The following is a 15,892-nucleotide window of genomic DNA, read 5'->3' on the forward strand; positions in this document are numbered from 1 at the left end:
CCCAGCATGGCAGCACCATCTCCCAGTCCAGAAGCATAAAACCATAAGACTGGAGATGAGCTTGCCCACAGAACTGGCTTTGCCTTCCACACTGGTGATGACCATCTTTAATAACTCACATATCCATTCTCCTTCTTCCTGCCTCCCTGGATTCCTTTGAAGGCACCCTTTTTGGAGGCTGTTTGGCCACTTTGGGCCAAGGCTTTCCAGAAAAACACCACCAAAAATGCAGTGTGGAAAGTTTTACCAAGCCCAGTGCAGCCATCAGCAACATCCATGGTGGCTTGGAAACCTCCTGGATAGACAAGTACTGACCAGATACTCATCTTACACACTACAAGGAGGAGCCTGGGGAGGGATAGAATAGAGATCACTCCCACATCAGGGTAGAAATGCTATAAAGGAAGCTGTTGAGGATGAAGAGTGTGACCCCATACTCAGTGTTGATTTTTAGAGGGAAGAGCCAGCTGAGACCCAAAAGCACTTAGGCAACCATAGGGGAAAGGCTACAGACTGGATCCCTGGCTATATGGCTCCCACGAGCTCCCTCACCCCGTCCTGGTGCCTGGGATTAGGGAAGCTGTGGTTTCCTCTGCCTGCAGCCATCACATTCATTGCTGGCTTCCACTGCAAAGTTGCAACAAACCCCACCTTCCAAAGAAATCAAACCATGTTGTGGGCAAATCCAGCTTTTCACAGGAAGGGTTTTCAGCCACTGCCAAGGTTGCTTGGTCTGGGAGATAAAAACAAAAAACCAAAACACAGCCGAAAACAGCTCTTAAAAGGGAGGGCTCCCCCATGAGTTTTTGTCATTTCTGGGAGGGGTGTGAGCTCTGGGGTCTCTGCTCAGCCCCCTGGCTCTATCACCTCCTAACCCCCATCCCAGCCAGCCCTCAGCAGTGACCTGCCCGTCACATCTCTATGCACACAGATGGGCACCCCGGGGCACCCAGAGCAGAGAAGAGCAGGTGGCAAAAGGAGACAGAAACTAATCTGAGGCATCAAGGTCCCAGCAGAGAAGCTGAAAGGGAAAAAGACATCACAGGCCTCTCCTCCCAGCCCCCTTCAGCTTGTGCATCCTGCCCAGGAGCAGCGTGGGTGGGAGCCCTGCTCCCCAAAGGCTGTCAGGAAGGGAAAAGCACATGGTGCCTGCTTGGCCGTAAACACCTCTGTGCTGTGCAAAAGGGCAGCTGCAGAGAGCTCTCTGCATTTCAGGCTGCTCTTGCAACCGAATGGGGAGGGGAAATAGAGCCCAGGGGTGCAGGCTGCAGGTACACTCTCCAAAAACGCCACCTCCACTTCGCACATCTCAGGAGCCCTGCTCCCCCCCCCCCCCCCAGCAATGCCATTGCCGTATGCCCACGGTGGCTGCGGAGAGGCAGGAGGGCAGGGAGGGATGGAGGCTGCAGCCTCGAAAGTGAGAGGCTGGCGCCGGGCAGGGTGGGGGGACGCAGGGAAGAGCTCAGCATGAGCTGGGATAATCTGGCAGTCTTGGGGGACGCGCCAGAAGCCTACAGATAATCAGGGGAGCTGGCGCAACAGACTTTGAAGTCTGCCATCAGGTTTTCTCAGCCCGGCTCAGACATCAAAGGCGGCTGGTTGCTGCCCCCAATTACGGAGCACAAGCCGGCCGGGCTGAGCGGCTTCCCCAAGGCCGGCCGGCTCAGCCGCGATCTCCCGGGCACGCTCCCATGGCCAGAAAACTCCTGACGAAGCACAAATACTTGAATCCCTGTAGCTCCTGCTGGAGCCAGGCTCAGTTTTCCGGGAGCTCGCCTCACCACTACGTGGCTTTCACCTTGGGCTGTCGAAGCCAAGCGAGATCTCGGTGGACACCGATCTCCTCACCGACAGTGCTGCTGAACCAAACCACCCGCCAGTTCCGGGGAAACCAGACAGCCACAAAAAAAAATAAAAAAAAAAAAAGGGGGAAGACTAACAAAGAAAATCAGCATCTTTTCCCGTGGTGGCGTGAAAGATGGCTTCTTTTAATTCAAATCCTGCGCGTCCCTCATGGGACCTGGCTCCCATGCAAGGCAAGGACAGTGAAGACATGAGCAAAACTCACAGCACATCAGAAAAAAAATCAATATTGGGATTGTTTTGCACAGAAAAAACACATTACAGTACAGCAACTGAAACAAATAATTAAAAAAAAAAAAGGCAATTGAAACCTAAAAGCAGAACTATCCAGGAAACAGAGAAACATCTTCCTGCACAATTGCAGCTTCCTAGGACTCTGGCCACTCTCAGCAGCAAGCAGCCACAGCTGCTCTATGAGGAGAACACCACAGCTCTTTTTCAATGAACTGGTGTTTGCACCATCGTTTCTGTTGAAAAAAAAAAGTCAAAGAATAACGAAATTGGCCAGGTCACTGCAGACACAAGAGTGGGACTTCAGGAAGGTGGGATGGGTTATTCCTGCTTCACTGCCACAGCAGCAGGCAAACCCAACCTGTTCTGAATCTGCTCTGCCAACGGGACATAGGCAGAGCCTAAACTGCATGCCCCAATCTTGTCCTAAGGAAAAGTGCTTTTCCATTGCATGAAATCCTTATTGATTTGTTTAAAAATCTGCCAGCCACACAAAAGGGCTTAAAAGCCTCACTCCTCCATAGCCAGCAGCTCCACCAGTCTTTGCAGTTTGCTCTGCAGGCCACAGTGCATTTCTGACATAGATCTGCTGAATGTCTCACCTTCGCTTCAGTCAGTGGGAAGCTCAGGGAGACAACACGCTGCTGGGGGACCAGGAGGGATGCCACACCGAGGGAGTTGATTCATCTCCTCCCTACCAGCTCCTTGCAGCACCACAGCAAAGAGGCATCGCTCAGCAGCTGCACCACATCAGGCCACGCTCCCCCGGCTGCGGGCTTTGGCTCCGAGGCAGCACAGCCTGCCCTCCATGAATCCCGGCAATCCCTCTCTGCAGGGCCCGATCACGTCACTGTGAAGTCTGCGAGTGCAGCCCCCCTGCCCAGCTCAGCTCAGCTCCTGCGCAGCACCAGGAGCTGCTACACCCGCCCCCGGGCCGCGCAGAGCGGCAGCAGCATCTTTTACGCAAGCAGCACCATGAAAGGCTCTTTGAAGCGGAGCAGCGGAGGGACGCGCCCGGTCGCTTCTTTTCCCGACGGACACAACCAGAGCAGAGGCCGGGGAAGAGAGGAGGGAGGTTAAGAGTGGGACAGGAGAGCAATTGCAGCGGGCTGTTGTTCAGTAGGAGCTTCTACAGGGGAATACAGGACAGTGTTATGTGTTGGGAGAGAAACTAGGTTTTAATTTTAAGCTACTTATTTAGGTCTCTAAGTTATGGAGATTCTGCACTTCAAAACTAATTAGATTGACAGAGCTTGGATTCGATTACAGGATTTCCAGAAGCAAGAGGGTTTAAAAAAAAATAAAAATTAAATAGCTGCCCTGGAAATGTTAGCAAGAGAATTAAACACCCATTGCTGCAGCCAATTGTTAAATACATCTAAGCTGGGAAAAATGACAACTCCAGTTGCCAAAACCCACTGCACCAGTGGCTGCAGTAGGGAGCTGCTCTCCTAACAAACCTGAGTAGAATATGCACAAAAATGTGCTTCCCAGTCCTAGAGGTGGGCAGAGAGTCTCCAAAGGCCCTTCAGGAAGCACGCGCCTCCCTCCAATGGCAGTGGTGTGAATCTGATAGCATGTGGATTTTCTTCCCTGCCCTGAAGCTGCTGCAGTGAGCAGAGCATCCAGGAGCTGTAGGCAGGCAACTGTGGGGCTGGGGCTGAAGAGGAAGAGGCTGGAGGTCCCATGGAGCAGCACAAGGGCTGATGGGGGAAACCCCACCACCTACATAGGCAGAAAGTCCCATCCTCACCAACCAGGACACTAAAGCACTGTCTGCACCAGAGGAGCGTGGCCAGCCCAGCACTGCCAACAACATGGGAGCAATACAGAGCCGTGCTCCTGAAGTGATAAAGCAAGGTGGCAATGGCAGAACCACACTTACAGCATCAAAGCCTTTGCTCATCTCCCCGAGGGAACTCCCTCTTTCCCACTCCTCCGAGATCACGCAAATAGCAGCAGTTTTGCAAGGTTCAACAGCAGAGCCAAACCAGCCCTTTTCAAAATCCCAGAACTGCCAGCTTCAGTTCCTCTTGAAGCTCCTAATGCATCCTTCATCTGTGAATACAAATTTTCTCTCCAAGCACCCATACGCAGGTGTCTGAACAAAGTCAGCTTGGGGCCTGAGGAGTTGCCAAGAGGAGTCTTGACCCAAAATGTAGTATTAACATGCTGATTAGTGGTCTGGGTGTGTTTAGCTACCAGAGAGCTGTACCTGGCCACACAGTAAATGCTCTGTTCCTATATGCCACCTTTTCACCCTCCTTAGGTTTGGGTAGAGCCCTCTGCACAGGACCACCTCACATTGCTCTCATTGCCATACAAGTATCCCAAGAGCAGAACACAGTGTAGACAGTACTGATGCCATTGCTGCTGGTACCCTCCATTTGCACTAAAGAAGGATATCTTGACTACAGTCACAGAAAGGCTAAGTTATATTTACTCTGAGCCAAACAAATTTCCTTCAAACGAAAGGCAGGAGCTGCAGTGAACTCCAGGGAAAGCCTGCGGGGTACACAGCTTTGATTAAACAGAGATGGCAGCAAGAGTTGCAAATGTACACACTAGATCTCACTTCTTTGTGGTCAGATTGTCAGTCTCAGTGTGAAAGCAACTCCTCCTTCAATGTTGTCACTGAAGGGCTTGATAAAGTACGTGCTCAGTGCTGCAACACAGCAGCAGTTATCTTACTTTTGCCTGACACCTTCCACCTGAGAGTGCCTGCAGCACCTCCCCTGCTAATCCCAGAGATTTGGAGAACATCTCTCACCGCTGAAATGTGGGTCTCAGTCGAGCTGGGACGAGGTGACACTCAGGCAACACGCTGCTGCCACCAGTGACACAAGGTAAGGGAGGGTTTAAAACACAGCAATGCCATGCCCAAGGGTCCTGAGACAAATCTTGTTAGCACTGTGTCAGGTCCAGGAAGGGGAATTTAATGAATAGCAACTTACAAAAGACCTTTATGGACCTTTTCTGAAAAGACCTTTCCTGCATTCATCCATGCAGGGAACCGTGGGAGACAGAAAGAAGAGAGAAAGAAAAAGATAATGGCATAAGGCAAGGACATCTCAGCACAGACCTGAAAGGCTACAGGAAAAGCCATCAACTTCAAAAGGACCTTAACATCTTATTTCTAATGAAATGTATACTTCTGCCAGTCTGAACACTCAGAGATGAAGGGGCTCTCCCTGAAATATCAGAGATGGACATCTCTGAGCTAGAGGAAGAGGCTGTGCTTGTCAGCCTCCAGTGATGGGGGTAGGGGGAGAGAGTGGGCAGTGACACAAAATAGCTGGTAAGGTCTGTCCCTGTGGAAGAAAGACAAAACCACAATAGAGTAGAAAGATACATTATCCTTTTCTTTACCTGATGGCAACGATTTTGTTCTAAATACTCCAAAAAGCCAGGTCACTGACTGTTGGTACAGCTGCCAGAAGAGACACCTTCAGAGAGACTGGACACTGTGGATAACACAGCGGGGACCTCAGCATGAGGCATGGTTGACTCCAACAGCCACACGGCAGAAAAGCTGCCTGGCTGAAGGCTAGGAGCCTGCACAAGGATAAAGCCACAATTAGAGCAGATTGGATCCATCCTGATAACTCACCCAAGGACTACTCTTATGCAAGGGCAGATATGTTATAGAAGTAACAAAATCGAGATCAAATTCCATCCTGGAACTGTTTTCACAGAAATATAAGTTATGTTTAGAGGGAACTTGAGGACCCATCGTCTTGGTTAAATGATGACTACAGCTCCCTGCTGTGGCTTCCTCCCTCCTCCCCAGCCCATCACTAGAGGGAGCTGCCATTAGCTCATTTCTCTTAAGCCCCTACCTTGTCTGTCCAGTACTTTCACACATTTATCTTGCCTAATTCCCATATCTTAGGTGAGCTGTGCTTTTCTGTACAGCTAATGGTGAGAAGTGGGTACCTTCAGGTTCTTACTCTAAAATGCATGTCTCGAGTAGCTCAGATAAATTACATTCTTTAATTACCTGTTTCTCAAGTCCAGGTTAGCCAGCCTGGGTGTAAATGATGAATCACATCATTGTCATACTGAAAAATGAAAACGTTCATCACAGTGGTTGCTTGTCTGGAACGCACAGACATGGAGCAGAATTTGTGTTGTGATAGCAAGCAGCTGGAGAAAGAAAGCTAAAACCATCTTTCTTAGAAAGAAAATCTGTCCCTTCTGCTTTGACAAAAGGAATCTGAATGTCTCTTTGGAATCATTTCCCCACCATAAATGCTTACTTTCCTTGCATATTGTCTGGGGTCCTCATGAGGAAAGAGACTTGCGGCTGATCTGTGGTGGGCGTTGGGCTGGAGTTCTGCTGCCTGGGGTCTCAGCAGATGATTCAAAACCACACCACAGCAATGTACCCCCACTCTCCCCCAGAGAGATGACCACAAAAGACCGTTGTCATTTAGAGATGCAGAGAGACACAGGCAAGAAGAGAGCCCTGAAGGGAACAACGGGAAACAAAAGAGGGAAGAAAACGCAAAGTGAATTGGGCAAACAAGTTTGGGGAGAGAAAGAGGATGTACCTGAACACCAAAGGGGAGGTTAGCACTACTGTACTTCCATTCAGAACCTGCATTTGGCTGTAGCTGCACACAGCTGTGATACATGCAGGCAGATGCTAAGCAGCTTGGATATTTTCCCTGCTTACCACATTCCCAGCATCCCAGCTGCTGCACACCATGCCAGGGTCTTTGCAGAGCTGAAGTCAGCACAGAGGCAACAAGAGCTACAAAGGCAACACCAGTCCTGCTGTAGGACATCTCTGTGGGTTCTCAGATGCCCAGTAACTGGTACACTCATACTGGTAGCTCTGCCAGAAGAGCTCTAGAACCATCCTCCCTTCTCTCTCGCCCTACTCTTCAGAAACTTCTAGGAACTTGGGGTCTTTGGCAATCCTTACCATCCACTGAATATGTCAAATCATTGTCAGGATCATACAAACAAGGAATCAGAGGGCATAAGCCAGGTTAAGTTGCCAAAAAGAAACAGAATTTCATGTCCATCTATCTGCAGCTTCTTTATTCACTTCTGAAGACAGAAGTGTGCTCAGACTAAGTCTGTGGTCTGGTATAAGGCCCAGTACATGCTGGAGTATAGAAAATGCCACATGAACAAAGTACAATACAACACTAACTTGTTTCACAAAGTCTGCCTTGGAAAGTCCTGCCTTTCTACCCCCTTGGTAGAGGTGGAAGCAGACATGCTCTTACACTTCAGGCACTTTGTGGAATGCAACTCAGCTGCCAGGGAAGAGAACAGCTTGTCTCTATGGCAGCTCTTCTGAAGGACCTGGACATCCACAGCTTCAATCAGTTGATAAAGTCTCTTTCTTGAAACAGCATCTGTCCTGAGAGCTGCTGTGCAGACCTCAGCCCCCTGCAACCATAGAGGTGTGGAAAGTCCCACTGAAAAGGCAAAAGCCACACCTTTTCTTGGAAGACTTGCAAGACTGGGCTTCGCCTTCACAGGACAAAGAAGAGGCATGTCTTCTCATGCATCCCACACGACACCAGTCAGCTTCAGCCCCGGCGAAGGCTTTTGGACTGGCCCTGACCCAAGCAGGGCACTCAGCCAGAGCTATCGCAGCCCCACCAGGCTCTGTCGTAGAACAAGTACAGCCAAGCACATTGCCTGAGCCTGGTGGTACAGAAGCAACTCAACTCTCGGGCTCTGGCACAAAAGTGCTTTTCAGACTGCCCTTATGGCAGCAGGCAGCTGGATGCCTCTACCAGCAGGTAGCTGAGCTGAGCCACAGCAGGTACAAGGTGATGCTAAAGACTTGATAACTTCCATCATTCACTGCAACACCCAGGCAGTTAGTTGCCAGTATCCCCTTTTTATCTCCAGACTTCAGTTTTTTGGCTTTCTTTCTTTATGATAAAATCCTAGCACGTTTACAAAAACAGTACCAAGACCCAGGTCATCCCAAGGGGTGGGGGCAAGAGCATTTCACAGAGCTAATCCAAACTTACCAAGTAAGCTGTGACCTGCACAGCTAAAAAACTGCTGTCCCACAAGCATACCAGTCATTACTTCTGTATGTGTTAAACATCTGCAGCTGGCAAAGGCTCTGTTGAGGGACCACAGACCATTTATGACAGTTCTCTAGCTTGGCTGACAGTCCTTGTCACTCCTTAAGGACTTACAGCTTGGTGCCACCTCCCAGCTTCCTGTAAGCTCACTCTGCAGAGGACACCTTTCCCTGCCAGCTGTGACACCACCATCTAGAAGGAAGCCAAAGGTACACACTTTGCTGCCAACCACCCTGCACCACTTTGAACACAAACTCACCTTGCCAAAGCCTGGCTTGGCCTCCCAAAAACACTTCTGCCTCAAACAACTTCATGTTGGAAAGCAAGTGTGCTGGTTTTGGATGGAATAAAGTTAATTTTCTTCACAGTAGCTAGTGTGGGGCTGTGTTTTAGATTTGTGCTCAAAACAGTGCTGATAGTGCAGGGGTGTTTTTCTTACTGCTGGGCAGGGCTTACACAGAGCCAGTGCCTTTTATGCCTCTCACCCCAGCCCACCAGTGAGTGGGCGAGGGGGCACAAGGAGTTAGGGGGGGACACAGCCAGGACAGGTGACTCCAACCGACCCCAGGGATATCCTATACCAGATGGCATCGTGCTCAGCATATAAAGCTGGGGGAAGAAGGAGGAAGGGGGGGAAACATTCAGAGCAATGGCATTTGTCTTCCCCAGTCACCGTTACGCGTGACGGAGCCCTGCTCTCCTGGGGATGGCTGAACACCTGCCTGCCCATGGGAAGCAGTTTATGAATTCCTTGCTTTGCTTTGCTTGAGTGCATGGCTTGTGCTTTCCCTGTTATGCTGCCTTTACCTCATCACACACGTATTTTCACTTCCACTTTTCCGATTCTCTCCCCGATCCCGCAGGTGGGGGAACGAGCGAGGGCTGCCTGGGGCTTGACTGCCAGCTGGGGTTAAACCATGACAGCAAATCACCTCCTTGTTGTATGATCACGGTGTCCTTGCATGGTTGCTGGGGGTTAAAAAAAAAAAAAAATAAAAAAAAAATCCTAAATTCAGCCGTTGGCAAAGCAAGCAGGAAATTTACTTCCAACAATATTGATTTTGCTCCTGGTACCTTGGAAACCAGAAGCCTCACGAAGGGTTTCAACAAAGACTCAACATCTAATGCCCAGGTTTTACAGCAGATATTAAACATAACACTCCCAACTGTGACTCCTGGCCCTAGCTAATCAAAAGAAAACTCTCACAACAAAAAAGGCTGACTTACAGTGGGGAAGAAACACAATAGACTCAGAAAACAATTCTGCTTCCCAATTCATCGCAGAAGTGTAGGCAAATATTTAAAACTTACTGTAAAATAGGGCTCATGCTTATTTTACAGGGTAAACAGTGCTGGAATCAGGACTGCACGGTTTACATTTTATACCTCCAACAATAGTGTCTGCACACATGCAAGGTACAGGGAAAGAACTGCCCATAGCTCAAATATTCAGACCCACAGCACAGACATAATCAAAAAGGCTCGCTCTTTATTTTAAACATAAAAAGAAACATTTTACACAGCATTGTTAAAACTATTCAGTACCTGCATTCCAGAATTGTGCCCAAAACTTTATTTTGTAACTTTGAAATTAAAATGAAAGAAAGAAAATATCTTGTCCTTCTGCTTTATGATGTTCAAGGTTGTCCTGGATTGAAATTCCAAGTGCCTGGAGGAATTTACCAGCTTAACCAGGAGATGTGGCAATGCAAACAGAGGAAGATCAATGTGAGCCCTTAGGATACTTTGACAATACCACAGGTTGCAGCAGGGAGGATATGGATGCTTGTACTGCACCTCAGGCAGCTTATTCTTCTGATACTCTGCAGGTTTAATACACAACCAGATGCACACACACCTCCACTCACACAAACCCTGGTCACACAGGAAATAATAATAATAATAATAATAATAAAAAACATGAAAAGTGGCCTAGGTTTTTTTCATTAGAGAGAAGATTCATGCTCTATTTTTAAAAAAGGGGATAATACAAAATTGGCACAAGTAGAAGGAAACCTGGGGGCTAGGTCTAGCCCCTCAGCTTCTAGCCTCCCAACTACAGCAAATACAGGGTGGAATGGGATGCAGCATTGCCTTCCAAGGGGCTGTCAGCAACAGAAGTTAGTGGCAAACTTCCTTTACTTGGAGTGACAAAGATGGTTTGTTACAGGCCATGAAGGAAGGTCAGCATAAGGACATGGGGACCTTTCACTAGAGAAGCAGGGAGCCCTGACCAAAATAACCCTGAGTTTTTTCCAGCAGGGAGGAAGTGTGCTATGTTGTGTGTTTGGGAAGAGTTGGTTGTTCCCTGCTCATCTGTTCCCTAATTATTGCATTGCGGTCACGAACCTCTCTCCCTAAGACCTAACCAAGAGCATATACACAAGGAGTCAGTCTGTCAGGATAAAAAGTGACTGATGCTGTGCTTGGAACCTCACCACCACTACCACTCCCCCCCAGATGCCCCAATGCCACAGGCCTTCTGTGAAGAAAGCAGATGTTAATGCAGGAAAGAAGCTGCTGGATCAGCCAGCATCCCAAACATCAGAATGGTGTTGCATAAGATCCAAGGGAAAAAACAAGATTTTACTACAGCAGACAAACAGGAGAGGAAGAAAAATTCTTGGTGTCAAAAATAATATCTGAGTGAATCCTTTCCTGAACTCCCTTTTTAAAGCACTGCTACAGATTTCTGGGCTTTCACAGTGGAAGCTTGAGAGTACTTCTGCCCTGTTCTTCAGGAAAGGCAGCTATGTCTGCCTGAAACATTGCCCTTTTCAAAGCTCTTCCACAAAGAAAAACATCAGACCAGAAAGAAAAAGTTGCTATGAACGTTCAGGCCTAAGTCTTTCAGAGGTTCACAGGTTTTGCATATCCCAGTTTTGGAATGCTACGTGAAAAGCCTTAAAGAGTCAAACGGCAAGTTGCAAGCCTCAGTTCTGCAAATCAAGTCCATTTTGAAAATGTTTCACGTTCAGCTTCCAAAAATCACTGGACACCTCTGTGAATACTCTATACACACATATGGGGCTGCATGTGTGTTCACATGCTGGGTGCAGAACAGCCTTCTGGAAAACACCCTCACGTCAGCCTCAGAACAAAAGTCACAGTGCTAGACAAGGGAAAAAAACACAAAGAAAACTTACCACAAAAAACCTTCACAGCCCACATACTAGACCTGCAGCTCCCCTGGAATATGCAGTGGGATCAGTTATTAGTGAAGCAGATTGTCTAGTAGTACCCTAATGTCTAGACTGGCAACAGCACACCACAACCACTGCCTTCCATGGATGCTCTTCTTTAGCATCTCTCATCTCAAAAAAGTCTGGAAAGGATTGAGCCCCGGCCTCAACTCTGCATCTCTCACCCTTCTTGATGCAAGCCAAACCCTGGCTGTGACAGCAGGTTGTGGAGCAGTCCTACTTCCTCGTTTGTTTATACACAGTATCTTTATTCTGACCTTTATTGCTTAAAGCACCAGCTGTGCTGGGAAGACAGAACTGCCTGGAAAAGATATTGCTCCCACTCAGGAGCCAGGTCAGTATATGTGGAAGACCAAAGCAGGACTTCTGCACTGTAGCACCGAGGAATAGGTCTCAAGCCCGTGGGGAAAGCCCTGCTGCAGGCCCACACTCAAGGCCAGGACTGTTGAAACCTGAAGGATTCTTGCTGCCCTCTTGAGTTTGCTCCTATTCCTACCCTGAGCTGCGCTGCAGCTACTGCAGATCTCTGACTGTTCTCACAAGGTTCAAGGGTTACCATCAAGGGACTGGCAGAAGCAGCATTGGGGTCTGGTCTGTGCATTTGGTAATACATAGTTTACAAGTCTTCTCTAAACATGACCAACTGCAGATAAAGATCCATCTCTTATTTTATTCCCAAGTCATACCATCACCAGTGGGCCAAGGTCTCTCACCTCTCTGCTGAGGCCAGCAGAAGGCTGAGCCTTGTCCCTGGATACCCATGTGCCCCCCTGCCACAAGCAGAACAGGGTCTCAGGCACAATGTGAGCAGCTGTAGTGGGCAGAAGAGAAGGTGGAAGGGTGGGGGAGAAGGTGGCCATAGGCAGACATCCATCAAATGCTTGTCTGAGGATTGACTCTTCAGGATTGCCAAGTTAGCCCCTATTCACCACAGCTAAGAACTTTGAGCACTGAAAATAAGAGATTTTTAAAAATGCCTCAAAGACCTCCACCAGGCAAGCTATGTTTCAGGATTAACTGAAACCTCTTGGAAAGCCAGGGAAGAGAAGGCAACTGACAACCATAAACCAATTCTTTGCCGAAACAGCCTCATGATGGTTCCAGCACAGGAAACTTCTCCAGCCTTCAACCCAGCACAGAGAAGCCTGTGAGATACCAAGGTGGACAGAGAAAGGGAACAGGATGTTGTGATGGGGATAGAGGGGAAAAGTAGATCAGTTCATACAATGAAAGTCTAACACCAGCCTCCTTCCCATTCATCATCCTGCCCACGCTGCTTTCATACAGGAACAAAGGGGGGGGGGAAATAAAACCAACGAACAAACAAACAAAACCTTAATGATTTTGTCACAGGGCCCTGCTGAAAGAAGGCTCAACAGTTTGCACATTAGAAGGACATGATCCCTATGCAGAAAGTGCTGCTGGAAAAGGAGAACTCCCAAGTTGCTAAATATGGCCTGATTGTTCTCAGGACATGATGTGTAACAAGGAGAAGCTTGAGGTCCAGGCTGAAGTCAGAGCAAATGCACTGTCTTGTCTGGGCCTGCGAGCAAGTGTCTCAACACAATCCAAGAGCCCTGTGAGTCTCTCCCGAAATGCAAGTGTGTGTCCTGCTCCCACGCTCAGTCCATCTCCATCGACATTAGCCGACGACGCTCTCGCCGCGTTTCCTGCACTTCCTTCTTGCAGCACCAACGGGAGCTGCAGTAGCCAATAAGGCAGGATAAGAGTCCAATGACAGTGGCCAGACCGATGCCAATCAACAGGGGATACTTGAAAGCATTCAGAACTGAAAAAGGAAGGCAAAGTCGTTAGATATCGCTGAGAAATTCAGAGATCCCCTTCATTTATTCTTGCATGAAAAAGGAGAAAAATCACACATTATTCAGTCAGGGCAGATTAATTATTTCAGAAGAAAATGGCACTAATTTTCCTTCTTGATTTCAATCTTCTCAGGTTTGAAAAATTGGTCTCTTACTGTCCTCCCTTTCCTCTTCACTCTAATTCTTCCTCTACAGTTTCAAAGCCTCAGAGAGGCTGGAAGCACCAAAGGAACCTTGGAGTGAGATAGCAGAGATCATTCCAAGAGGTATCCTGTTACCCACTTCTCCAAACAAAAGCATTGGCTTGTTTCCCCATCACAGGCAGAGCGTGGCTGCATTCTCTGTAATATGTTTCATAAAGCAAGGAGTGGACTCCTTTACCCTTTGAATGATCAGAATTACTCTTTGCTTACCCTGTGTAATCAACCTTCAAAGGTGGTGCCTAAACAAAAAATTTGATTTGGAAATACCTACTGCTCAGTTAAAAGACAGTAAGAATTGTAAGGAGTTTGGAATATATGGTTACAAAAGTTATCTGCACAGCAGGGAGAACAAAAGCTCCTTGTTCATTTTAAGTTTGTGGAACTTCCAAAAATGACCTCTCCTGGAAATATTGAGAAGAAAGCATCTGGTTCAAAACCCCAACTGCATTCATTTCCCTCCTGAGCTATGTGCTGAATGCAGCATCCAGCGTGCAACTTCCTTCTCGTGAAGTCTAGCAACACTTGCAACTCAGGTTGGAAAGCAGACAAGGCATAAAGTGCAGGGAGCAACATGTCTTGTCATTAGGAGAGGGAAGAAGGAGTCAGAGCTCTGACTTTCTCTTCTCAGCTTTGACAGCAACCACAATGTGACTAATTCATCATGCCCCATCTGCAAACCCAGGCTTCCTGCAGCAGGCAGCAGAAGGGTTAACATTTTGAGAAAATACTATGCCCTTGACTGAGATGCCCCAGCTATGCAAAACATCACCAAGAGATGATCAGGGAAGAAAGCACTCCAGTCTTACAACTATCGCCTGTTGAGGCAGAACAGATTCTTCCACTCGGAAAAACCTCGAATCAGAAATTGCAAACAACAGAAAAATGACAACAAAAATCTAATGAGATTACCAGAGGCACCTTTAAAAGTAGTTATGGGGACTACTTGCCACAGAGAGACATCATAAGGTGTTAAAACCAAATTGAGTAGCACACGTTGCGATCTCTTACCGTCCATTTTCACAGACAGGAAGATGGGCTTGGCTCTGATGTCGGGTTCCCGCTGCCACACGCCCGTGGCAGATCGCACCCACGGGGTCACTACGCAGTAGTGGTTCCCAAAGTCATGGTCCTCACAGCCATGCACACGGAGCCGGAATTCCAGCGGGCTGATTCTCTCCAGGCTGATGTCACTGCTGCCATTCCTCCTGCTCTGCGTCACGATCCCCCTCCGGTCCAGCGAGGCCAGCAAGATGGGCTCTCTGTCCAAGGCGAAGGAGCGCACGGCAAACCAGGAGACATCAAAGGACATATCATCTGCATTGGTGGACAAAGAAGAACTTAGACATGTTGGTGAGCTCTGAGAAGTATTCATAGTGCCACTTCTCAGCAGAAAAGTTAATCTGTAAGCAGGACAGCCAGCACTGGTCTGACAGCAGAGGAAAAAAAGAAAAGACCGAAAAAAAGAGTCCCCATAACATGCCCTTTCTAGGAGGATTCAAGCAGTGAACTGCAAAGAAATGCACTGACAGGAAGAATGGAGTTGCACAGAAAGACTGACTTACTACAGGGATGACAAAGAGGAGATTTCTTGATTTTCTGCCTGCTATTTTAAAATTTCTATTTAACTCTGATCTAAGTTTTTACCAAGCAGGCTAAGTATCATAAGAAGTTCTATAATTATGCTGAACCTACAGTGAAAAGGGAGTGGAAGCACTAGGTATTTGCTAGCAGAGAGTGATTTGCAAACACTGTCTTCATGCAGGGCCTACACAACCACAAAATCAGAAGGCTCTTTCCTGAAGTCCCCTTCCTTACATCTACAGTTTGCCTAAATGAATACACAAGGTTCTGCATAGAGCACAAAAAATTACCTACATGAGTACAAAGCATTCAGGAGCAGAGCCTGACTGTGATGCTTTCATACATTTTTTTCCCCAGGGTTGTAGGTTACTGTAACCCATCAGACATCGTGCCTTGTACGAGTTTTACCACCCAAGGACACAGTCTGTAAAACATATTTGCATCACCTTCCACTTTTAACATGTCTGACAGGTAGTCAGAGTCCATCAGCACATCTAGCTAGCTATGTTCATGAAAGGTCCTATTGATCTTATTAGCAGATCAGTCTTAACCCCATCAGGTTGATGTAGCTAAGTATCTACTTTAAAAATCATTGCTATTCTTTGCTAACATGAGCCCAGCAACACCTGTCGGAGCCTGAAACCTGGCATGACCTACAGCATAGACAGGAAAGCCTGCTCACTTGTTTCCTCAACTGGTCTTCCTTCCTGGCACATTAGCAAACTGGAAACAGAGGTTACTATTTCTGTCCTGAGTTTTGGGTACTGGTACAGTGTGTGCACAGGGCTTACTTAACCTCTGCACACACCTAAGGAGACCCAGTGATTTCTGGCAATACATCAAACCTCCATTTTCTAGAATTGAGATCTCTGAAAAATACAGTATTAGCAACCTGAATTTATAACTGATCTTCTGTCTGAGTTTGC

The 15,892-nt window shown here is 47.8% G+C and overlaps 1 protein-coding gene across 2 annotated transcripts in view; it reads right to left on the bottom strand.

Moving 5' to 3' along the window:
* Nucleotides 1-9,623: 9,623 nt before the first annotated feature.
* PTGFRN (prostaglandin F2 receptor inhibitor) overlaps nucleotides 9,624-15,892 on the bottom strand; it is a 66,694-nt gene continuing 60,425 nt past the window's right edge. For both annotated transcript variants that reach the window (XM_027719188.2, XM_027719190.2), the window contains 2 exons: nucleotides 14,394-14,699; nucleotides 9,624-13,148 (listed from right to left, as the gene is read on the bottom strand). In XM_027719188.2, coding sequence (XP_027574989.1) covers nucleotides 12,982-13,148; nucleotides 14,394-14,699 — 473 coding nt within the window. In that variant the 3' untranslated portion in view covers nucleotides 9,624-12,981. The remainder of the gene's footprint in view (nucleotides 13,149-14,393; nucleotides 14,700-15,892) is intronic.

The sequence above is a fragment of the Pipra filicauda genome, unplaced genomic scaffold (genome assembly GCF_003945595.2).
Source record: "Pipra filicauda isolate LSUMZ 115617 unplaced genomic scaffold, ASM394559v2 scaffold306_size1276767_pilon, whole genome shotgun sequence".
Taxonomy (NCBI): Eukaryota; Metazoa; Chordata; class Aves; order Passeriformes; family Pipridae; genus Pipra; species Pipra filicauda.